At 39.8% G+C, this 25,854-nt stretch overlaps 2 protein-coding genes across 2 annotated transcripts in view; both read right to left on the bottom strand.

The window, feature by feature from the left end:
* LOC145978988 (uncharacterized) overlaps positions 1-25,584 on the bottom strand; it is a 106,859-nt gene extending 81,275 nt beyond the window's left edge. Inside the window, exons 1-6 of the mRNA XM_083112047.1 lie at positions 25,551-25,584; positions 25,185-25,307; positions 24,232-24,354; positions 23,697-23,819; positions 23,162-23,284; positions 22,489-22,611 (exon numbers count right to left, since the gene is read on the bottom strand). Of these exons, the coding sequence (XP_082968173.1) occupies positions 22,489-22,611; positions 23,162-23,284; positions 23,697-23,819; positions 24,232-24,354; positions 25,185-25,307; positions 25,551-25,584 (649 nt within the window). The remainder of the gene's footprint in view (positions 1-22,488; positions 22,612-23,161; positions 23,285-23,696; positions 23,820-24,231; positions 24,355-25,184; positions 25,308-25,550) is intronic.
* Positions 25,585-25,711: 127 nt separating this feature from the next.
* LOC145978989 (uncharacterized) overlaps positions 25,712-25,854 on the bottom strand; it is a 127,556-nt gene continuing 127,413 nt past the window's right edge. Inside the window, exon 34 of the mRNA XM_083112048.1 lies at positions 25,712-25,842. Coding sequence (XP_082968174.1) covers positions 25,712-25,842 — 131 coding nt within the window. The remainder of the gene's footprint in view (positions 25,843-25,854) is intronic.

The following is a 25,854-nucleotide window of genomic DNA, read 5'->3' on the forward strand; positions in this document are numbered from 1 at the left end:
AGATGGATAAATAACTCTATATCTGAGGAAACAAAGAAGAGTGCGGCTGAACTGTTTCTGGGATATATGGAAGAACCTGAAATCTTCAAGGAATTTGATTGGCCGAGGGAAGTAATATCCAAAGAAGAGACTAAGGAAGTATTACTAGACATATACATTAAGAGAATGAAGAAAGTGAACGGGAAAGCAGAGAATGGTATGAAAATAAAATTAAAAAAGGGAGACTTAATATTTTGTAAAACACACCCAATGAGCAAAGCATCAGAGAAAGCAATTAAGAAATAATTTTTCATATATGAAGGGCCATACGAGGTCATGAATTTATTTCGGAACACAGCGGTAGTAAAGCATACAGAGACAAATATAGAGAGAAGGGAGAACCTGGAGAATATCAGGAGGTATAACTGCACGGAGGAAGTAAAAAAGAGGTTAGTTAATGAATAATAGAAACAGTAAGAGAAGTCACATAGAACGAGGGAAAAATTTATAAATTTACAAATGAATTTTCCAATATATAAATTTTTCATCCTCAAGAAGGGGGATATTGTGTCACGTGCCAGTTTCGATGACACAATGAAAGTTGCAAGGAGGAATGGTTTCTCGGAATCGACGAGAGATGGCAGCACGCTATACAAGGAGGAGCAGAGGAAATTATAAAAAGGTTAGAGCGGAGAAGAGGGATTATATATATTATAGTAAATTGAGAAATATATAAAGGAAGAGTTCAAATACTATAAGAGAAATAAATGGAATGTTGTATATAGTAGATTGAAATAATTAAGAATATAGCCGCATGTGAAACGTTTAGGAAAGTTATTAGGTGGGCGAACGGATTCAGAAATCTATCTCTTTTAATTTCTCTGACGAGGAGAACATCGTCCGTGTTTTGTTTGTTTGTCCCCGGTGGCGCTGTTGTTAAATTAGACGCCCCGAAGCACTTTTCGGTTGGCCTCTTTATTAGTCGCACTGGGCCATTGGTAGCGCTGTTTATTAGCGATCCTGGTTATTCCCCTTTGGTCGTTAAATAGGAGGTGGCGCTATTGTCAGTTTAGTCGACCCTACTCTTTATACAAGTATAGCTTGTATTGTTTTCCAAAGAAGCGGGGAAAGCGAGCGCATAAATAAGATTACGCTTTAAAAAAAGAAAGATAATAAATTTAAAGAAGAAGAAGCTTTTTTCATATTAAAAGAAGAAGAAGCCTTCTCGATAATAAAAGAAGAAGAAGCCTTTTCATATTAAAAGAAGAAGAAGCCTTCTCGATAATAAAAGAAGAAGAAGCCTTTTCCATATTAAAAGAAGAAGAAGCCTTTCGATAATCAAAGAAGAAGAAGCCTTTTCGAAAGAAGCCTCCTTTGATAATAAAAGAAGAAGAAGCCTTTTCCATATTAAAAGAAGAAGCCTTACGATTATACATAAATATATATTTTCTCTGTATTTTGTATAATTCTCAGAATATAGATCCGCATTTAACTATATCCTCTTGGCTATAAAACGCTTTCTCATTTGGAATTCTCAAATAAAGAACCTATCCCCCTGAGATTAAGATATCTGTAGCCGTGTTAAATAACATTTAGGTACGTACCCACAAGGGGCGTGGCACTGCGTGCATAAGTCACTTGTTCTCTGATGCTATCAGAATTTTCGTGAAATGACTCTTCGGATGAAGAATAATTTGAAGCTTGCTTCGAAATTCCAGTTCGCTGTTTTGCAATCTTCCTCCAACTCGAATGACCTGTTCATTGTCGAGAAATGGATAAAGGTTCCTCAAAATGCTTTGTTGTGTACTTGCTGCTTGTCAGCCAAATCTTTGATTTCCTGAGAGAAGAATGCACGTTGTGTTATCTTGATGCAGGCAAGTGTGACGCTTTGAATTTCAAAGGTGGTAAGGTCTTCACTCCTTTTGTCCCTTGAGTTTCTGCAATTGTTGATGAATCTTTTGCAGAGTGACACTAGTCTCAGTAGCTTGGAAAAACTTGAATATCTAGATATGATTTCTTCTTCAGTTGTTACATGAGTGACCAATGTGGTAGCTGCTACCTTACGCTGCTCTGGAATAGTGTTGTCGTCTGGACTGAATGCTAAACTGGATGATGGCCACTGTGTCTCGTCTTCTTGGAGCCAGGTGAGTCCGTGCCACCAAAGCTGAAGTGATCTGATCGTTTTTGCATCGACTCCTCGTGAGATCAGATCTGCAGGATTGTCTTTTGACGGAATGTGCTTTCAATCACTGACTTATGCGAGTTCCTGTACTATTGCAACTCGGTTAGCAACAAAAGGTTTCCATTTACTGGCTGGTGACGCCAGCCAAGCTAGGACGATTTTTGAGTCTGTCCATAGGTGAATGATGTCTATGCATAGACGCAGTATGGGCAATGCTTTGTGTACCAGTTTGGCTAGTAGAACTGCCGCACATATTTCCAAACGTGGAAGAGTGGTTCTCTTCACCGGAGCCACCTTGGACTTTGAACACTAAGTTCACACTTATGTGACCCTCTGAATCAATTGATCTTACGAAGAGAACACTGCCATAGTTTTTCTCTGATGCATCAGAGAAACCGTGAATTTGAACTTTACGTATGTCTCCTGGAGCCAAAATGAATCGTGGTATTTTTACTTCGTTAATACATGTGAGCTGCGAATGAAGATGACGCCATGGTTTTTGCAAATCTATAGGAAGCGGATCATCCCATCCTACATTGTGGAGCCATAACTGTTGCAGGAATGACTTGTATGTGATCACCACTGGCGATATTAGTCCGATTGGATCGAACACTTGTGCGATTATGCTGCCAACTTGGCGCTTTGAAAATCCCTTCAACGAAACCACGTCTGCTGCTACGGCAACCTTACTGTCCATGAGAAATTCCTCCGTGGATGGGCGCCATGAAATTCCCAATGTTTTTGTGCCTTCTGTGTCGAATTACACTAGGTCCTGTACTGCCTTCAATTCTTCTGGAATAGATTGTAACACTGCCTTGCTATTGGAGCACCATTTACGTAGATTGAATCCTCCCTTCTGGAGTAATTCTGTGAGACTTTCAAGCACCTTTATTGCTCCCTCAATGCAATGATTTCCTCCCAGAAAATCGTCAACGTAGAAGTCATGAGTTAAGACATGAGTGGCTACTGTGAAATTTGATGATTCATCTTCTGCCAACTGTTTGAGGCATCTTGTGGCCAAGAATGAACTTGAAGTTAATCCAAGAGTGACTGTGTTCGAACTGTAAACATGGATCGGTTTGTCACGTGATGCTCTCCATAACATGCATTGAAGTGGTCTGTCTTCTGAATGCATGTTAATTTGCCTATACATTTTAGCCGTGTCTGCAGTCAGTGCGATTTTGTGTCTACGAAATCTGAGCAGGATTGAAAACAATTCTTCTTGTATTGTGGGCCCAATCTGTATACTGTTCAACGATTCCCCCGTAGTTGTGGGTGAGCTTCCATGAAAAACGCGTAGTCTTGCTTGATTCTTTGATTACACAGTGATGTGGAATGTAGTACCTTGTCTCCTTGTGACAATCGCCACCAGAGACAATCGCCACCAGTCCATTAGCTGCGCGTGACCCACTGTTCCCTCCCTCCCCTGAGGCAATGACCGGATGACCTTCCCCTGAGCACTCTTTTTCTCATTATTGCTCTCGCAGGCTTGTTCTGCCTTGAACAGTCAAGTGAATTTTACTGATTCCCATCACACTTATTAATGTTATTGTGCCATCCCTCGACAGAATTGGTGGTTCGATGACGCCTGTTGTAACAACTCCAGACCTCGACTGGAACTTCTTCGTTTTGCATCCATTTCTTCACGAAATAGTCCACAAATCCAGAAAGTTTTTCATTGTCAGGCACTCTGGAATGTATTTCCAGCCAGCCGTCGGGAACATTCTCAGGCCGAACAAACGCCAAAGCAGCACACATGCGTATGATCATCCTCACTTCTTCCTTTTTCATATACTCACAAGCAAGTCCCAAATCTTGAACTCTTCTCCAGATGCACTTTCTCATGTGAAAGTAAAACCTTTTACCTCTACTGCTGGAAATACAACTTTAAGAGTAAAAATTGCTGCCGATTCAAAAACGACTGTCACCGTCGCTGGATTCCAATCTGGTATAGCCTCAATAACAAGGCGAAAAAGTCGAATATATGTTTCTTTCCCTTTGTTTGGCAAGAGAGCAAATATAACTGGATATATATTTGTATCGTTTTTTGAGCCTCTAAAGTCTACATGAATGGTATAAATTTGCAAACATTACTGCAACTCTTAAAAGTGCCACCCATAAAAAATCTTGCTTACTTCTCAAAGCTTCTTTTCCAAATGCTCCACTAAAAATAATAAGTCGCCCGTCTGTGTTGTTGTCTTTCAAAAGAAAACTACTTCCATCTGTCATGGCAAGCATTCTCATTTCCAGAACAACTTCTTCACATGAATATTGAGAGAAAACGGGGGCTAGCGGGCGGAGGGAAAGGTTCTGCGGTCATTGCCTCAAAGGAGCGGACAGTGGGTCACGCGCAGCTAATGGACTGGTGGCGATTGTCACAAATTTTAAGCTGGTGGCGATTGTCGCTGGTGGCAAATGGCATGTACTCATTTATTTTTACCTGAGAACAACTTCATGCAGATCTACTAATAGCGACTGATCTTCAGTTAGTTACAGGATCATTTCACTGTAATGTCACCAAACTAGGAAAGGAAGCTCGGCTTTACAAATGCAACACGGGAATGAATCTACGTGTATCTGTGGGAGTTAGGATTTCTATAGGATAGTGACAAACGTGTCTCTCTGGTGTTTTTGTGCGCGTGTGCGTTCGCTAACACACATAATCTCTTAGATGAGTTAGTGTCAGTTCAAAAACAGCATTTGACATGTTGATCTTGTTACAAAACAAAAAAAATATGTCTAGTGAAACTAATGTAGGAGAATTAGAGCTAAATCAAGACACAATCTGAAGAAAAAAATGGACAACGTAATGCGTTCCGAAGCCACAGGTCCCAGGTTCGAACCCTGGTCAGTCATGAATGTTTTTGATATCGTCATTTCATCCTTTCTCTTTGTTGGGATTAACATGGGAGATAGAAAAGCGACGTATAAAATAACAAAAACCTTTGCTGGCTTAGTTGTCTCTTCACGATCTCGTCGTCGAAGGTTCCGGGTTCGAGTCGCAGATTTGACATGGACGTGTCCATTGGTAGTGTTCTTTCACAAATCTCACCCAACAATCGTTCACTTTCATTCTTGCGACTATGGAAGAGTGGCAGAGAGAAGCGAAGTTAATAAGAAAAATGCCAGTTTCTGGAGAGATTGAAGGCATCTCAAAGCCTGGTTCAGGGGAAATAGTAGTATTGTGTGTCATTGTAAATTTTACGGCGAGTCATAGCTGGGGACGAATATTTTGTGGGGAACAGTCACATTTAATATATTCCGAAATATTAGTCACATGTCACATGTATATTTCAAGAAATATTCAACATGTTACCAAGACTTTTTGTCTGTTTTGTTGTAAGTGACAGGGGAGTGTTGTCACGTACACAAACTGCGTTGCTATTCTTTGAAATAAAGGACCATAGATGGCAGCAGGCAAGAGGAACAACGGTTATAAAAGATGCTGCATAAATCAGTTTGGAAAGTGGGTAAGAGATGGCACCACCCAGGAGAACTTATACGATTGTAAATAGAGACAACGGAAAGAGCAGAGGTGATGAAATAACGATTGCATATATATTAATACTAATTATAAGGAAATAAATAAATAAGTTTAACAGAATAACAGGATATAAATAAGGAGAAAAGGGGAATTATCATTCAGTAATGACATAAGCTATTAATATACAAAAGTAAAGAAGTCGAATTGCAATTTCGATTTTGTGTCTTTTACAGTTCCCACGAACTGAGAGTTTCGTGAGGCTTTTGGGTTGTTTTCCCCAGGTGTAGCGCCATTTCACGGCAGCACCCAAGCACATTTGGAAGCGCATACATTGTAGCTCCAAGTTAAGGTTAGCGCCGGCTAGGTGGCGATCTTTAACTACCCCTTTCTCTTTGTTTGGTTGGAAGTTTGATATTTACGTCAATTGATATAAAGGGAAGCTCATCTAAAGAATCCACGGAATAATCCAGACAGCAAGGATATAAAAGGTTCCTTAGAAAAATCAAGGAACGAAACAAAAGATGTAAATAAAGAGTAACGAAAGGATGAGGAATAAAGATGTAAATATATAGAAGAAGAAATATTAGCGATTATAAGAAGAAGAAGCCTTATTAATTGCAAGAAGGAGGCACTCTAATTATTAAATGCTAGAAGAAGAAGATTCATTAATTATAAGAAGAAGAAGCCATAAAAAGAAGATGCCATATTAAGTACAAGAAGAAGATGCCATACTGATTATAAGATGAAGAAGCCATAAGAAGAAGAGGCCATACTAATTATGAGAAGAAGAGGCTATAAGAAGAAGACGCCATATTTGATTACAAGAAGAAGAAGCCCAAAGAAGATTGGTTACAATTAATAAAAAATAAAAATAAAAGAAAATTACTGTATGAAAAGACTTCAAAAGTTATTTAATATTTGTACATAATTAATCAAGAATCTAGTACGAATTGTACCCTCAGTAGTGGGTTAAATCTGTTGTTTCTTTCCACATATATGTAGCGTTAGTAGCCCTGATCTGTGCCCAGAGATATCTCATTGTCTCTCCCCTGTGCTAAGCTGGTAGGTGTTTACGCGAGGGACGTGGCAGTGTAAATAAATACCATTGCTTCCTTGAATTGCTATCGAATAAATAATGTTGTAGTTAGGCTCACATCTGGCCGGAGATCATATGACAGATGAAAATTCAATTTTTCAGGTTTGTAAGTGATCGAGGTGCTTTGCCTTGGGTAGAAAAATGTATCCTCTACACGCGTGCACTTCTTTGCTTGTAATTTGGGCGTCGGTTTGCACATGTTAAGAGTTCCTCACTAGTTACGTGATGTTCTACAGACGGAAATCATTTCGCCTAATGAAATTAATACGAATAAAGTTTTGCCGGCCTTCGCAGTGGTAAGGATAATGGGTTACGAGGTCACAGGTCTCCAGATTAAAGCCTTGGACAGATATGAATGTATCTTCAAAACAACTCAAACGGAACACGAATTCAAAAAAAATGTTGGTAATTTTTACATAATCCATGGCTCTACAGCCATGGAAGGACCTTCTGGTCTATGTCCTCACTGGCAGTCTCTCACCCACAATCCTACGTAGAGGTGTGGAGATCTTCAACCAGTAATGGGGTGACGTGGAGTCGGCATGTCGAACCCTCAGCCGTATAGGATATTTTTATGTTACACTACTTACTCGTAGCTCCTCAACTTCTTCACGATGTTGGGTTGCCGACGGTCGTATACACCGGCTAAGAACCCAGACACTAAACCCAGCGGACACGAACCCATGCTGTCCTGCAGTCGGAGTCCAAAGCACAGCGCCTTAGACAGCACGGTCACGGAGGACTGTTGGAAATTTTAGGCTCTTTTTTTCATAAATATAACAAGGTGTTGACTGGTTGATTTAGTTTACTTTACGCTAAATAAACAAATTAAATCAAAATTAGTTATTTATGTTGAGTTGCATTATATTCCATTATTCGAGTTACTTTGTTAATAAGAAATTTTAAAATGTTCTTAATTCCAATTTTAACTACATATTAATTTTAATAATTACAGCAGCTAAATTCGTTTGTTTGGATGTTGTTTAAGTCTACTTCTTATGACGACAGACTAAATGGGGCTGGACCTACAGGTTAAAGTGGGACCCGAATCACTATGTGCCGCCACATATCCAAACCGAACTCCTCGTTTACGAGAGACGATATTACAACCACAGCATCGGAGAGGCTTGCATGTCAGTTGCTTGAAAAACTATTTACAAATTTTTCGCCATGAAACGCATGTAATCGGGAAATCATTCGTGCTTTCTTCTTCTGTTTTTAAAAATATATTAACAGCCATTAAAAGACCTGAGTTATGTTTAAGATTTAGCGGGAGTGGTTCATATAGAGACTTTTTTGATGCTACGTGTGAGAAATGGGTCGGTGGGAATTAAGACTGATTGATTGATTGCTTTTGTTTGTTTTCGTCGCTTTTTTGTCACTATTGGCTAACCACGAAAATGAGGATGAGTGATGATATGGTGAAATTGATGAAGGGACGCTCCTAAACAACACCCATTCTCAGGCGACCGGAAATCGAACCCGTGTCCTTGGCGACGTAGTGTGCTCTGCTAACCACTCTTCCACGTATGTCAGCAGTGTGGGTCAAGAGTTTGACATGTGGGTCTGAAATTTCTATGAACACGTGCATGTCTCTCTGACCCCCTACTTCACACCCTTACGCGCACACAACACTACACGCTGACGCATTCACACACCTGAAAATTTCATATCACGAAGCGGGCATTGGTAACGCCCTCAAGTAAAGCAAGCGTATGGACTTACAAAGTCATCTTATGCAAGGAAAAAAGCTTTTTCATTTGCTCTCGATATCCACCTTACAGTAGTTCCATAAGAACCTGTGTCTGTTGCTCCAATCAGTGTTGGCTGTCTTGAGACCTTAACCGTGGTTTCTCTTCTAGCTGAGGCTCAGTTCGGAAGGGGGAGGGTAAAGTACTTGATGAGGCGAGTGTACATACCAATTATTTGCCATTTCACGGACACGGGCACAGATTTATTTCCCCCATTATCACGTAGCTTGCGATTCAAACAGCCTGTTTATTATCAAGCGTAATGAAAACAGGTTTGGACTTGTACAGTGTCTCTCAATAGTTTTAGGACAACAACATTTTAAACTAGGCAACCCAACTTACCCAAGGCGTTGTTGGGTTGCGTGTAGAGTTAGGATAAATTTCAGGGTTGCCACATGCACAATAGATATTTACACAAAGAAAAAGAAGTGAGAGGAAACGTAAGGCGACAAAAGAGAGGAGAAGAAGGGAGAGCGAAAGATGAAGAGGAAAAGTAAAGTAGGGAAGAAATAGAGGACAGAAGTAGATAGGAGAAGTAATGAGGACAAAGGAAGAAGATGCGAGGAGATATGAGAATGGAGCAAAGAGGAGAGAGGAGAGGAAGAAAACGAAATGAGAGGAGAGAAGAGGAGTTTGGAGAGGAGAATAGGAAAGGAGAAGAGAAGAGTGGAGTATAGAGTAAAAGGGAGAAAAAGAGAAGAACGAAAAGAAGAGGAGAAGAGTGCAATGGAGTTGGAAATCTAAGACAGGAGAGGAGTGGAGAAGTGTGGGATGGAGACATGAGGCGAGAAAAGGAGGGAAGGCGATATGAGATAAAAGCAGAGAAGGAGGGGAGAGAAGAAGGAGAAGAGAAGAACAGAAGAGAGAAAAGAAGAGGTAGTTGCAGAAAATATCGTTTCGCCATCAAGAATTGGTGTATTGATCAAATTATCGACATGAAACATTCAATAACATTTTAAAATGTATTAGAGAATGTATTAGATCCATTTTGACTGAGTTCAGAGCAAGATAGAATCATCCATGTAAGATCTTTGATTTTAACTGTGATTATACCACTAAAAACATGAATGTAATTTTAATATTTATCCAATTTTTCTCCACTTCTCGGTTCGTTGAAATGGAGATTTTGTTATTTAATATTTCCCCTCCCCCATCGTTAATTACAAACTGAATCATTCCGTTTCACACGGCGTGAACAATGAACACAATTTGATATGTCTAAACCTTACGAAAATTTTCTGCTACAGGAGAGGTTTGAACCTACGACCATGAGGTTGACAATCCTTAACGATAACCACTTTTTTTCTTTTTAATATTCTTTATTTTATGCAGTAGTAACTACTTACATGATCCTATGATAACATTACACATATATCAGATCTAGATTACATAATTAGGTGTACTTACAAGAAAAGGGCCTGCAAGAAATTTGCATAGAGTATTTTGCGGTTAGCTTGGTCCATCTGGTAATAATTCTCACTGTAGTGATATTGCAGCGAAATTTGCATTGACACTGAATTATGTCCTAAAATATAATAAATATATTGAGCTACTAAAAACTGGAACGCTCTTACTTTAGTACGAGGCGATGTCGTAAAGTGTCTTCAGCTTGATGACAATTGGAACATACAGCACTGTCAGTCATTTGGTATCGCCACTTTCGAGCACCAGTCGCAATGGCATCGTGAACTACTAGGTACCACAAAGATCGAACGCGGTTAGAAAGATGAGATGCAGGTATATTTCTCCATACGTTTGACCACACTACATTAGTTCGGAGAAGCATAATTCGTGGTTGGTGGTGTAACCTGCAAGTCAATTGGTTATAGAAAAAAATCACTGTCATGCCATCGACATCCATGTGAGGTGAACCGATTAGGAGATAGCAAAACTCGACAAGAGTTGTCCTCAAATAGTTGTAGTGGGAAGGGATCTTCGCTGGATAAATGGGTGTTCGCAGTTCCACTTCATCTATCAGAGTATGTAGTAATCTTGCTGTTAAACTATCAGGGTAGTGCAGAAGCAACTAAATGTTCCGTTGTAGAAACAAGGCTGAGGCTTGTCTCTCCACTTGGCGCAAGTTCAGTCCTCCTTTACTTGCTGGGAGGCATAACGTTTCATGTGCGACATGAAACAAATGTGCATGCCATATGAAGCGCGTGATCATCTTTCGTTCTTGCGCCGCGACTTTCGCAGGGACAGGCAAAACTTGCGCAGCATACCACAACTTCGATAATGCAAACATGTTCACATACTGTATTCTAGAGCGTAAGGATAATTGTCTATAACGGTTCATGTTCAACACTGCCTGGATTTTTGGGAGAACAGTTGTAAAAGTTCTGGATACAGTCTCTGTGATGGTCGTAGTGAAGTTTATTCCCTAAATTGTCACTTTCTCTATAATGGGTATAGTTACAGGTTCAGTCCACAGAGTGGGGTTACACCCTAGGGGTAAGATTTTAGATTTCTTCTGGTTCAAACTAAGTCCCGTCTGCTTTCGTAACGTTTCAAGTACTGCCTCCATACGAGTGAAGTCTAGCTGATCTTTCACGATTACGGTCACATCATCTGCGTACGCACATATTTTGTGGTCTCTCACAAGAAGTCTCAGTCCCTGGAGTTTTTCATGCATCATTCGTAAAAATGGAGCCAGAGCTGCGCAGAATGAAATAAGGAAAATGGACATCCTTGACGGACAGAACGCTGAATAGAAAAGGCTTGCAACAGAAAACCATCGATAGATAACTGAACTCGAGCTTCTCTGTATAAGCTCTGTATAGATTGTACACTTCCCAACATCTTATTTGACCGCCCCAAAAGAATTCTAAGTCCCGAATTCGTAAACTTAGCAACATTGCACTTCGGCTCCAAGTGAGAGTAGCCAACTTTGAGTTGGTCCTTCCACTAGACGAAAAACGCTGCGGTGAGAGGTTTTCAATTTCGCTCTTTCCATGAACTTAGAAACTATAAACCGCTATTATAATACACGATCAAACAGAAATAATACATTGGAAAAATAATCTTGAGGAATTTTTACGATTCTGCTTGCTTGACTTGAAATTAGAGGGGTTTGAAACACTGAATACAGTTTATCTCCACCTGGAGGATATCGCCATCAAGTTTGTGCAGAAAGAAGGAAATTTGTGAGGAGTTTATGCGACATTTTATTTACAATAGCTTGCATAATATCGAACAGTTCTCAAAAAATAATATTTTTCACGACTTGTTGAGAAAACGTGCTTGGAACACAGGAAGGTGGGAGTCTTCATAAATGTCAACATGTTTTTAAGGGTATTACGTCATGAAGTTAACGTAGAGCAGTTGGTTACACCCTGTTTTCCTTATTTTTCGTCAAGCGTGAAAAGTCGCGGGTTCAAATCCCACCCTCTCCTCATTTTTTTCCTGAACAGAAACCGTTATTAGAATATTTAAAAAATGAATCCGATGCACGCTTGAGGGACGTCCCTTCTGTGCATATTTCCCCTTATAAGTTGCAGATTTCCAGTTTTTAAAGTTAAAACTTTTTTTAGTTATTGTTCATATGTTGTGTTAACACACACATCATGATTAATTCACAAATCACATATATGTATTCAGGATGCAAGATGTAATGTTATTTAAGTTATGTATTGTTTGTTCTTTACTGACACCTAAAATATTGATTGTTTTATTTCGATATACTAAATCAAACATATACAGTTATGTTAAGTAGTGATGTAGTGCATTACTGTAACGAAGGAGAGCGTTTAATGAGTTCAAATTGCTAAGATTGGTAATTTTATGTCCGTTCCTTCATAATGACTGTTGTCAATCCCCTCACCACCATCTTACCATGCGTCTAAAAATAATAGTAAATCGCCAATTAACATAAGTAAATGGTTATTGCGACAGAGGCCGATTCGATAAGAAACTACTAATATGTATTTATATAGTGAGTGACAAACAAAAAATTCAAAACCTCATAATGATCGTTAATTCCTCACTGCTTTGTATCTAAAATGTTTGTCTTCTTTGAACAGAAAGTACGAGTATCAGATATAACAAACTTTCCCCAATAACTTTGCAATATTCGATACCACCATTACAGACTTAGCTCTACGTAACTTGATTTTGCGCATTCCACGTGGCGTGTGACTTCCAACTATAATCGAAACAACTTTCTCTTACTATTTCCTTTCACCTCGTGAAATACAGAGACCAATGGTGGATAAACTTTACATCCAACGATAAACTCCTGATAAAAATCCTGCTTAGGTGGAGAATCGAACCTACGACCTCCCTCGTGAGAATCACGCACGCTACCTTTCCTCCAGGTAGGTCATGGTATGGTCAGCTACCAGTTTGAAGAAACCAATTCACAATTCATGGCAATTTTCATGAGGAAAGGAATTCAGAAAAATCGAGAAACGATGAAAGGGAAAGATGATGAACATGTCTATTGGTGTTTTGTCATATTTTGTAAATTGTGTAAAAATTCCGTGTTTTGAACAAGCAATTGTTTAGTTACGAAGTCTCTTGTTATTTGTTTAAGGTAGGAACAGGAGAGTGAAAAGGAGTAATTTGAATCAGAACCCTGTTGCCCAGAAACTTCAGCTTTTTTCCAAAGACTGTATGAAAAGAGAGAGGAAAAGGATATTCAACGTATGAAATATAAAATATGTGTGAAAATAAAACAGTGGAAACCTTGAAAGATAATACTAACGAACTTCAAACTATGAAAAACATATTTTCGTGTGGAAAACTGCAAGTCATTTTCGAAATATAAACTTGATTTTTTTCTGTATTAGAAAGTGGAGATATGGGACGATACGATCCCTCAGCAAGAAAAATTTAAGTAAGCCGACTCCTTCCCTCCAACTTTTTCAATGGTCATAATTAGTAATTAGGGTCCGGAAGTCGATGAAAAATCAATTTTTTCTGACCCTTAAAAACAGTGCTAAATCTGATATCATGTCCGTTTCCCTTCAGTTAGAGCCTGAAAACACTTTCTAATTTACAATTCTTTTGCATTTTTCAGCCTTTTCTGGCTTTTAGTTTATTTGTCAGTATTCTTAACAGTTTTTGTTGCATTTTTTACTTATTTTTGAGGTTTATGTTTCTCCTCCCCTGTTGTTTCGTGCATTTTAAATGCATTTACTAGTAAAACTTACATATTTAGATTTCTTGACATGGTTCATTTAGCAAATTCACTATGAATCGAAAATACGGTCAATGGAAAAGCATAATATCATTCTTAACTGAAATGTTTGGCAATGGATTAAAATACTTTGTGTGAAGACTACTTTGAGGTTCTTTTTCTGGACACTATTATCTCTTTAATCTGTGGTTTTAAAGTAAAATTAGTCACAATATTAAATGAAATTATACTCTGGTGTATGCGAAGCAGAACTGTATTTTCGGATGCTGGCCGACTACAGTATCGTAGAAGCCCCACTCTGAAAGGAGATGTATTAGTTGATTTGGTGTTTTAAGTCAACTTTATGCACAGTAAAGCTAATGGGGCTGGACCTACAGTTTAAAGTGGGATCCGAACCACTGTGCAATGAGCCTCCACCTGATATTAAAACGGGGACACCTTTATTACAACATGCTGTTTAAGAACATGTATTTATGATATATTGATTCTTAAAGTGTGTTAACATAGCTTTTGACAGCTGAACGAAAAGAAAGGTCTTGCCAAAAATTCTGCCAATCACTGAAAAATCAAGAAGATGAGTAGAAACATTTCCAAGGTATGCATCGCATAAATATTTACAGTGATTTAATGTAATCTTATATTACATTATTACAACACTTCGTACTACGTAAATAACAATAATAATAAAGAAAAGAATCAGGAATGTGTGAGATTTGAACCTACGATGTTTCGTTCTTGACGAAAAAGCAAAACGAGACGACCGCTTAACCAACTGCTCCAGGGAATTCCTAACGTGAACGCCTGTAAAACAAGTTGATCTCAGTTGAAATAACATTTTGCCGGAGTTCGAACCATGTTTCGCCACAGATCAGGGAAAAGACGCACTATGTAGAATCGTCCGGTATTGTGCAATTTATCTTTACTGTAATTTTGCCTAAAATCGAGAGAAATTTGCTTCATTGCATTAAAATGTGATTTCAATTCTCTCCAGGTGGTGGAGAACGAGTTCAGTGTTTCCAACTGCACATAAATTCCCCTATTTTCTATTTCAGAACGAATAGTCTTAAAAGAAAACTCAACATTTCTATTTCCAATTTACGATTTTTGTTTAATTGCGTATTATATTACTGATTTAGGGTTTCTATCTTCATGGAATGCGAAAGAATGAAAGAAATTCACAAGAGCGTTTTCGTTTAGAAAGAAAAACTGTTGCTAAGTTGGATACTATTTGTAGACTCTGAAGCGCTATGTTGCCACATTTACAAATTCAGGACTTTGATTTTTTTCAGGGCGGTCAATTAAGATGTTGCGAAGAGTACAAAGAAATCGCCACATCCCACTTTTCCAAAGTATAGGAAAAGATAGTCATGTCTGAGGGAGTCAAAGGCACTTTTGAAATCTAACGCCACTAAAGCAGGGCCTCCCCCATGGCGCAGTGGTAGCGTCATTGCCTTGTAATCAAGGGGTCCCGGGTTCGATACCCGGTGGAGGCACAAGTGGTTCGGATCCCACTTTAAACTGTAGGTCCAGTCCCGATTAGCCTTACTGCGCATAAGTGGACTTAAAACATCAAACCAAACTAGCCACTAAAGCAGCTTGAGAACCTTCAATATCTTGCATAGAAGTGATGAGGTCACGTACACTAGTTAGAATGTGAAATATTTTACCACTTGTACCATATACATATTGATACGGCCCTAATAAAGTATCCGCAAAATGTTGCAACCTTCGGGTGATCAAACGTGCAAGGATTTTATAATCAGCACATAGTAATGTGATTGGTCTTAAGTCTTCTGGCTTTCTGGGCTGAGATATTTTGGGAATCAAAACCATAACACCCGTGAGACTCGTTCGTCCAAGGCGTTTCTTCGTAAACACAGCACGTGAACAGTGGAGCCACCGTTGTCCAAAAGGTTTGGAAAAATTCTATCGGGACACCATCGATTCCCGGAGCTTTACCTCTTTTTCCACTGTGAACAGACTCGTACACTTCTTTCTTTGAGAATGGCTGTTCTAAATAGCGACGGTCATCTTCCGTTAACATGGGAAGGTCTATCCCTTGCAGTGGAGTGCGATGGGAGCATTGATCTTCCTTCTCTTTAAACTGATCTGCATAAAAGTTCAGCAAGTAATTTCGTATTAACTTGGGTTCGGTTAGTCTCCCCGTGGCTGTATCGAGACACGTCATCCTCTTTCGCTGTGCACTACGCCTCTCTGCTAACACCTGCACCAACGAGGCTTCTTCTTGTGCGTCAAACATAGGAAGACGACTCCTAACATTGTAACCTTGGATACGCTCTCTGTGCATGCTCAGCAGCACTGCTTGCACTCGTTTCACTTCTTGACGCACTGGCTTCCCTTGTATTAGCTGTGTTGTTAGTTCGTGAAGCACTCTGTAGTAAAAGTTATATTTCTTATTGAAATCTGAGTATTTTTCACGACTATATGCCAAACAGAAATATTTAATGGAAGGTTTTAGAAAAGTGTCCCACCACATAATAATGACAGTTTGACGTACGCTCATTTCTTCCCACTTCTTCCATTTTTGTTTAAATTCGGTACGAAATTGTTCATCTTATAATAACCTTACATTGAACTTCCAAAATCCCAGCCCTCGTCCAACTGAAGGTACATCCAAACTCATGTCGAGTTGGACACTTAAATGATCACTGAAGCACGTTGGGAAAATTCTAATCGCAGATATTTTGTTAGTCATGTGTGCACTAACGTAAAAACGATCAAGCCGACTCGCTGTGTCAGCACGTATGTATGTGTAGCCGTCTATATTCGGACTTTTAGCCACCCAAACATCGTGCAGTTTAAACCCTTCAACCAGCGTCTGCAAGCTAGGTGATGTATGGAATCCTGGATATTGGTCCTGTCTTCTTAGAGTACAATTAAAATCACCCACCAGCGCAATGTTTTGACGGGAGCCACCTAATGCCTTCGCCACGTCTGTAGCGTAAAATATGTTCCGAGTATGTCTAGCGTTGGTACCTGATGGTGCATAAACATTACAAAACCATATGTTTCCTATTTGGATACATGCGATACGACCGGACGGGTGATGGTAAACTTCCGATATATGTAGGCCTTCTTTCACAACTATGGCGGTTCCTAGAGAATTGTGAGTTAAATTGTTATACACGGTATATTCACTGCCCAGACAGAAATAATCGGTCCCTACTTCTTGCAGGAAAATTACATCCATGTGACTTTGCTTAATATAATCTAAGAATGCTTGACACTAGATTTCATCTTGTTAATGTTCATTGTTGCAAAATATATATGGGGGTCGTCATGTGGGATTCTGTTCTATTGGACCCGGTAGGAATGTTATGTGAAGTTACTGACGTTAAACTATTCACCTTTTTCAATTTCACTACGACATGCGACATACATAACCCTAATAACATTATAACGCGGACAACACACTTCATAACTATGATATGGGAGACATATATCACACATTGACTTCAAGCGACCAATCAGAGCCGCCGCCAGATTTCTCATTTTGTTCTCTTGTCGCACTCATCGTTCTACGCAGTCGCCGAGACACTGGAGACACCGAACGATGAGGGCCATCTTGCCGCCGTGTCGACGCCGTATCGTTCGTAGGGAGACTGCGTTTCTTCTTCTTTTTGGGTTCCTTCGTTGTTTTCGGCAGAGCGCCTGATGCGGGGGACGCCGTCTCGGAGTTCCCACCTTCAACTGCATGATCATCATCTGCCTGCTGCATCGGACTATGGGGCACCTCTAGGGGAACGTCCATTGTTTCTTCCCCATTCTTCTCTGCGACGTGGGCTGCTTGGTTGACATTCACTTGGTCCTCATTGACGGGGATAGGAACGTCTGCTGTTGTCTTGTTTTCTACACTGGGTGGTAAAGTGGAATCTGGTACGGTAATTTTTAGGTACATCCTGTAGTGAAGCTTGTACGTTGCCCTCATTGTCCTGGTCTCCGGAGCGTTTCAGTTGCACAGGTAGTATAGTGGGTGTCGGGGTCATCATTTTCTCAGCAACCGGCACATTCCTCGGGACAGGACGCGCCGCCCCGGCATAGGACGTATCGTCGGGTTTCTCCATTTGACGACGTCGGGACGAACAGGTAACGTAAAAATGGTCACTAAGGTCGCAGTAACTGCAAGTACGGCCTTGCCCGCTATATGTCACCCAGTATCGTCCGCCACTGATTGTGACGTACGATGGAATCGCACGAGTTAGATTCATTTTGGCGATTTTACGGCCAGTTCTTACCGGATAAATATGATCACTAGAATACCGTTCATCGTCCAGGGATATTATCTGACCGTACGTACTCAGCACCGGTCGAATAGCGTCATCGGACAGTTCACTCGGTACAACGTTCTCTCTAAATATCACGTAATTTGCATCCGCCCACGTAACAAGCACTGGACAATCCCCGTCTTCGTCACTATATTTATACTCTCCGTTTGACTGCAGCCACAACTGTTCACACACTACTTTCGATAGTAGTTTCAGAAAGATACAACGTCTATAATTGTCTACTTCAATACTTACTACTTGTTCCGGTTTCAATTTCATGGTCTTGCTAATCCAATTGTGTATTTCCGTCGAAATCGGTTTCCTTCCTTCGCACTTGACTGAAGTTCAGTTTTAGTGTATTCAATCTCTTGATTACCATTTTGGCAGCGTCGCCGTGTTTCACTTCAACCGGACTCGCGAGTAATACGCGCTACGTGACTTCGAGCTATTAGAGAGACGCGCAACACAACCGTCCCAGACCACTGCTCGAGCCAGACTGACCACTACCCTACAAGCTTTCGCTCCTGAAAGTAAGTAGAAGGAGCTGATCAATGTGAAGTGTAGATGCAACTCTTCTCCTACATGTAATGTGTAAAGAATACTTGTTTGTAACAAAGAAAACGGAGGTAGTACGAATCGGCGAAAACATCTAATGTAGAGTCGAACATGATGAAGACTTTTCATTCGATATTTGCGGAGATATCCTTGCATTGAACTCGAGTGTGGAAAGAGGTAAAATTATTATGTCTTGAATTGCCACAAATATAAATGTTATTTATATTTGTCAATGTCTTTGAAGCAGTACACAATTATCGTTAGAATATCATAATTCACGATGTTATACGTGAAAATATCCCTTTCAACGTGTGTCAATTCATTGATTTGTATATTTTTATTAGTAAATTCCAGATGCAGAACAATGTAACGAGTTTACACTGCAATTACAAATAATGCCACCATGCTCTTGTTTAATAAAAGGAGAATTAAAAAGAGAGATAACCTCGTAAGGAGGATCGAACGTGGAACCGCTAGCAGCCCAAGCGAGAACTTTAACCGCTACACCACACCATTACTTTCCGCTAAAACTACAATTTTTAAGTATTCCGTCCCTCTAATATTGTAAATGTCGTTGGATATACATGAAGTTGAACTTCTACTTTAATTTTGAATTGCTTTCTTGTAGTATAGCAGCTATCTTCGACAAATAGATTTTCAAGTGACGAAGAAAAACGAGAATATTGGTAAAAGTAATCCTATAACGCTACAGCCCAATATTGGGACCTGGCTTACACCTACTGACTGCCGGGCTCCCACGCACGCGTGCCACCAGGGGGGCGTGGAGATCTGCAGCCAGACTAGGGGGACGGGTGGTCTGCCCGACAAACCCCCAGCCGTTGTAGGACGTCGCAACCAGATTACGCTCACTCACTAGAAGCTCCCCAATTTCCTCAAAATGGAGGGATGCCACCTGTCCTATGCACAGACCGAGAACCCAGAGACTGAACACAGGCGGACTCGAACCCATGCGTCCCGCAGTCGGAGTTCAAAGCACAGCGCCTTAGACCGCACGGTCATGGAGGAGGACTTTTTTTATTTTACTCTTGGCTAATCGCGACGATGAGGATGAATAATGAATAGAAAAAATAAACAAGGTCACGCAAAAAGAAATAGGAGGATTTCAACCTTAGACCTCAATTTCGAAGTTATAAACAAAGTGCCTATTTACACTAAACTTCTCATCAAGGCCAAAATAGTTTGTAACTGTGAAACTACCCCCTGAATGCAAATTGACAACATATTTTTTTCATGCGAGTTAGAATTAAGTGTATGGCACACAGAGATACTTTGTGCGAAAACATAGTGGAAGAGAAGGAGAGGGGGGAAAGGGGGGATCGAGTGGACAGAGCGAAACCGTACACGTTGATGGGAAGGTTGGTAACTGCTGTGGCTTTCCTCTCTCCATGCAATCCCGTTCCTCTCACGTGTTCATGGCTGCTCAGATACTTGTTTTCGTTCACCTGCTCCAGAGATAAGTGCGACAGAGTGTAGTTCGCATACATGTAGTAAACAAGTAAACAAACTTATCTCAGAATGAAAATTGCACAGAGTTTTCAATCCTTTGCTTCAGCAATGAATGACTGGAAACGGATAACACACAATTCCTTTGCCAAAATCTATTGGTTTAATTCATTTCAACAATTGAAAGTATATATTTACTAGATTCCAAATTATAAGGAACTATTTCGTAGATGTTCATGCAACCGTTATAAAATTACAAATAAAATATCCACAAGATAAGTTTCAAATGCATGTGTAGAAAGTAATAAGGGTATTGAACGTGTTTTTTTTTTTTTTTTTTTTTTTTTTGTATTTTGGTAGGATAACGTTTACAATATTGAGGCGACAGAATAATTAAGATATGTTGCTCCAAAGAAAACCAAGGGCGTAGTATATTGGCGGAGTTCTTGATAGCATTGTAAGAGGTCCAAGGTTTGATCCTCCATACAAGGTGTTCTTTCTTTTTTTAATATATATATAATTTATATATCTTTCTCCTTTTATTAAACAAGAGCATGGTGGCATTATTTGTAATTGCAGTGTAAACTCGTTATATTGTTCTGCATCTGGAATTTACTAATAAAAATATACAAATCAATGAATTGACACACGTTGAAAGGGATATTTTCACGTATAACATCGTGAATTATGATACTCTAACGATAATTGTGTACTGCTTCAAAGACATTGACAAATATAAATGACATTTATATTTGTGGCAATTCAAGACATAATAATTTTACCTCTTTCCACACTCGATTTCAATGCAAGGATATCTCCGCAAATATCGAATGAAAAGTCTTCATCATGTTCGACTCTACATTAGATGTTTTCGCCGATTCGTACTACCTCCGTTTTCTTTGTTACAAACAAGTATTCTTTACACATTGCATGTAGGAGAAGAGTTGCATGTACACTTCACATTGGTCAGCTCCTTCTACTTGCTTTCAGGAGCGAAAGCTTGTAGGGTAGTGGTTATCGTTAAGGATTGTCAACCTGATGGTCGTAGGTTCAAACCTCTCCTGTAGCAGAAAATTTTCGTAAGTTTTAGATATATCAAATTGTGTTCATTGTTCACGCCGTGTGAAACGGAATGATTCAGTTTGGAATTAACGATGGGAGTAGGGAAATATTAAATAACAAAATCTCCATTTCAACGAACCGAGAAGTGGAGAAAAATTGGATAAATATTAAAATTACATTCATGTTTTTAGTGGTATAATCACAGGTAAAATCAAAGATCTTACATGGATGATTCTATCTTGCTCTGAACTCAGTCAAAAGGGATCTAATACATTCTCTAATACATTTTAAAATGTTATTGAATGTTTCATGTCGATAATTTGATCAATACACCAATTCTTGATGGCGAAACAATATTTTCTGCAACTACCTCTTCTTTTGTCTCTTCTGTTCTTCTCTTCTCCTTCTTCTCTCCCCTCCTTCTCTGCTTTTATCTCATATCGCCTTCCCTCCTTTTCTCGCCTCATGTCTCCATCTCACACTTCTCCACACCTCTCCTGTCTTAGATTTCCAACTCCATTGCACTCTTCTCCTCTTCTTTTCGTTCTTCTCCTTTTCTCCCTTTTACTCTATTCTCCACTCTTCTCTTCTCCTTACCTACTCTCCTCTCCAAACTACTTTCCTCCTCTCCTCTTTCCTATTTGCTCCATTCTCATATCTCCTCGCATCTTCTTCCTTTGTCCTCATTACTTCTCCTATCCACTTCTGTCCTCTATTTCTTCTCTCTTCTCTCTTCTTCTTTCGCTCTCCCTTCCTCTCCTCTCTTTTGTCGCCTTACGTTTCCTCTCAGTTCTTTTTCTTTGTGTAAATATCTATTGTGCATGTGGCAACCCTGAAATTTAGCCTAACTCTACACGCAACCCAACAACGCCTTGGGTAAGTTTGGTTGCCTAGCTTAAAATGTCGTTGTCCTAAAACTATTGGGAGACACTGTACAATGCTGCTACTCGAGATATGTCTCTCTGCGCCATCTATTGACACACATTTTAACTAATGACTGATAAAATTTGTTCACTCCAGCCCAGTGGTTGAGGAAGATATTGTTATATGAAGACCTCTCAGTTTTCGCTGTATTTTTTTCTTTTTGCGAATTTTAGAGAAAAATATAAAACACGAGAAAATACTTTTTATTTTTTTTCGCTAAAATCTTCGTTCATGTTTCACAATACTGGCAAAAATTCAGTGCTGTCATAACGACATCGGTTACGTCTATAAACATTCATCTGTACTTCAAAATGTTGGATATTTCAGATAAGAAATTTTAATTTCCATTTTCATATCTCAAGAAATACAAAACGTATACCAATAATTTTCCGGCAGTATATGCCTCACACACTATATTACTTCCATACAATTTCACTTTATATTTGTACCAAAAACTTTCGGTCAGGTTTCATTTATATGAAAAAACTTGGTGGTCTTAAACTTTTGGAAGGGACTGTAATAATAACAGTACAAAGCTCTCGTTATAGGCTATATACAATTTACTTACCGCAAATATCTTTGTCTTCATCAGATCCATCTTCACAATCTTGATATCCATCACACACTTTATCCTCTTCGATGCACTCTCTACTGGTCTTACACTGGAATTCGTGAGGCGGACAACCAGGTCCTATGGAAAAGGAAATATTATAATCCACCTTTATTTGCAGAATGTAAACATGTTTGTTTGTGAAAAAATGAATTGTTAAAAAAACACATTCGCACAATTGATCCGTACAACAATGGAAATGTACTTAAGATTGCACAGTGTCTAAGGAACCTGTTCGGATGTACGCATCAACTGTCGCATGGAACCTTTTCGGATGATCAACTCCAGTTTCGCATGGAACCTGTTCGTATAAACGTCTAGTTCCGCATTGAACCTGTCCGGTTGAACAACCTCCACTTCCACATGGAACATGTTAAGATGATAGCCTCCACTTCCAAATGGAACATGTTCGGATGAAAGCCTCCACTTCCGCATGGAACATGTTCGGATGAATGCCTCCACTTCCGCGTGGAACCTGTTCGGATAAACGCCTCATCAAACCAATGTTCTATGGCAGGCCGATTGCGTGCCTTGAAACTGCTTAAGCATATTTTGAATGAAAAACGAAATCATCCGTTAGTAATAATGACAGTACAAAGCTCTCGTTATAGGCTATATACAATTTACTTACCGCAAATATCTTTGTCTTCATCAGATCCATCTTCACAATCTTGATATCCATCACACACTTTATCCTCTTCGATGCACTCTCTACTGGTCTTACACTGGAATTCGTGAGGCGGACAACCAGGTCCTATGGAAAAGGAAATATTATAATCTACCTTTATTTGCAGAATGTAAACATGTTTGTTTGTTAAAAAAGTGAATTCTTAGAAAAACACATTCGCACAATTGATCCGTACAACAATGGATATGTACTTAAGATTGCACAGTGTCTAAGGAACCTCTTCGCATGAACGCCTACAGTTCCGCATGGAACCTGTTCGGATGATCGCCTCCACTTCCACATGGAACATGTTCGGATGAACGCCCCTACTTCCGCATGAATCCTGTTCGGATAAACGCTTCATCAAACCAATGTTCTATGGCAGGCCGATTGCGTGCCTCGGAACTGCCTAAGCATATTTTGAATGAAAAACGAAATCATCCGTCAGTAATAATGTCAGTGCAAAGCTCTCGTTATAGGCTATATACAATTTACTTACCGCAAATATCTTTGTCTTCATCAGATCCATCTTCACAATCTTGATATCCATCACACACTTTATCCTCTTCGATACACTCTCTACTGGTCTTACACTGGAATTCGTGAGGCCGACAACCAGGTCCTATGGAAAAGGAAATATTATAATCCACCTTTATTTGCAGAATGTAAACATGTTTGTTTGTTAAAAAAGTGAATTCTTAGAAAAACACATTCGCACAATTGATCCGTACAACAATGGATATGTACTTAAGATTGCACAGTGTCTAAGGAACCTCTTCGCATGAACGCCTACAGTTCCGCATGGAAAATGTTCGGATGATCGCCTCCACTTCCACATGGAACATGTTCAGATGAACGCCCCTACTTCCGCATGAATCCTGTTCGGATAAACGCTTCATCAAACCAATGTTCTATGGCAGGCCGATTGCGTGCCTTGGAACTGCCTAAGCATATTTTGAATGAAAAACGAAATCATCCGTCAGTAATAATGTCAGTGCAAAGCTCTCGTTATAGGCTATATACAATTTACTTACCGCAAATATCTTTGTCTTCATCAGATCCATCTTCACAATCTTGATATCCATCACACACTTTATCCTCTTCGATGCACTCTCTACTGGTCTTACACTGGAATTCGTGAGGCCGACAACCAGGTCCTATGGAAAAGGAAATATTATAATCCACCTTTATTTGCAGAATGTAAACATGTTTGTTTGTGAAAAAATGAATTGTTAAAAAATCACATTCGCACAATTGATCCGTACAACAATGGACATGTACTTAAGATTGGAAAGTGTCTAAGGAACCTGTTCGGATGTACGCATCAACTGCCGCATGGAACCTGTTCTGGTGAATGCCTCCAGTTCAGCATAGAACATGTTCGTATGAACGTCTCCACTTCCGTATGAAACCTCTTCGGATGAACGTCTCGAGTTCCGCATGGAACCGGATCGGATGAACGACTCCAGTTCCGCATGGAACATGTTCGGATGATCGTCTCCACTTCCACATGGAACATGTTCGGATGATCGCCTCCACGTCCGCATGGAACATGTTCGTATGAACGCCTCCACCTCCGCATATAACTTGTTTGGATGAACGTCTCCAGTTCCGTATGAAACCTCTTCAGATGAAAGTCTCGGTTCTTCATATAACCTGTTCGAATGTACGCCTCCAGTTCCGCATGGGACCTGTTCAGATGATCGCCTCCACTTCCACATGGAACATGTTCAGATGATAGCCTCCACTTCCAAATGGAACATGTTCGGATGAAAGCCTCCACTTCCGCATGGAACATGTTCGGATGAATGCCTCCACTTCCGCGTGGAACCTGTTCGGATAAACGCCCCATCAAACCAATGTTCTAGTGCAGGCCGATTGCGTGCCTTGAAAGTGCTTAAGCATATTTTGAATGAAAAACGAAATCATCCGTTACTAATAATGACAGTACAAAGCTCTCGTTATAGGCTATATACAATTTACTTACCGCAAATATCTTTGTCTTCATCAGATCCATCTTCACAATCTTTATATCCATCACACACTTTATCCTCTTCGATGCACTCTCTACTGGTCTTACACTGGAATTCGTGAGGCGGACAACCAGGTCCTATGGAAAAGGAAATATTATAATCCACCTTTATTTGCAGAATGTAAACATGTTTGTTTGTTAAAAAAGTGAATTCTTAGAAAAACACATTCGCGCAATTGATCCGTACAACAATGGATATGTACTTAAGATTGCACAGTGTCTAAGGAACTTCTTCGCATGAACGCCTACAGTTCCGCATGGAACATGTTCGGATGATCGCCTCCACTTCCACATGGAACATGTTCAGATGAACGCCCCTACTTCCGCATGAATCCTGTTCGGATAAACGCTTCATCAAACCAATGTTCTATGGCAGGCCGATTGCGTGCCTTGGAACTGCCTAAGCATATTTTGAATGAAAAACGAAATCATCCGTTACTAATAATGTCAGTGCAAAGCTCTCGTTATAGGCTATATACAATTTACTTTCCGCAAATATCTTTGTCTTCATCAGATCCATCTTCACAATCTTGATATCCATCACACACTTTATCCTCTTCGATGCACTCTCTACTGGTCTTACACTGGAATTCGTGAGGCCGACAACCAGGTCCTATGGAAAAGG

This window comes from Lepisma saccharinum, chromosome 25, assembly GCF_977018435.1.
Source record: "Lepisma saccharinum chromosome 25, izLepSacc3.1, whole genome shotgun sequence".
NCBI classification, from domain to species: domain Eukaryota; kingdom Metazoa; phylum Arthropoda; class Insecta; order Zygentoma; family Lepismatidae; genus Lepisma; species Lepisma saccharinum.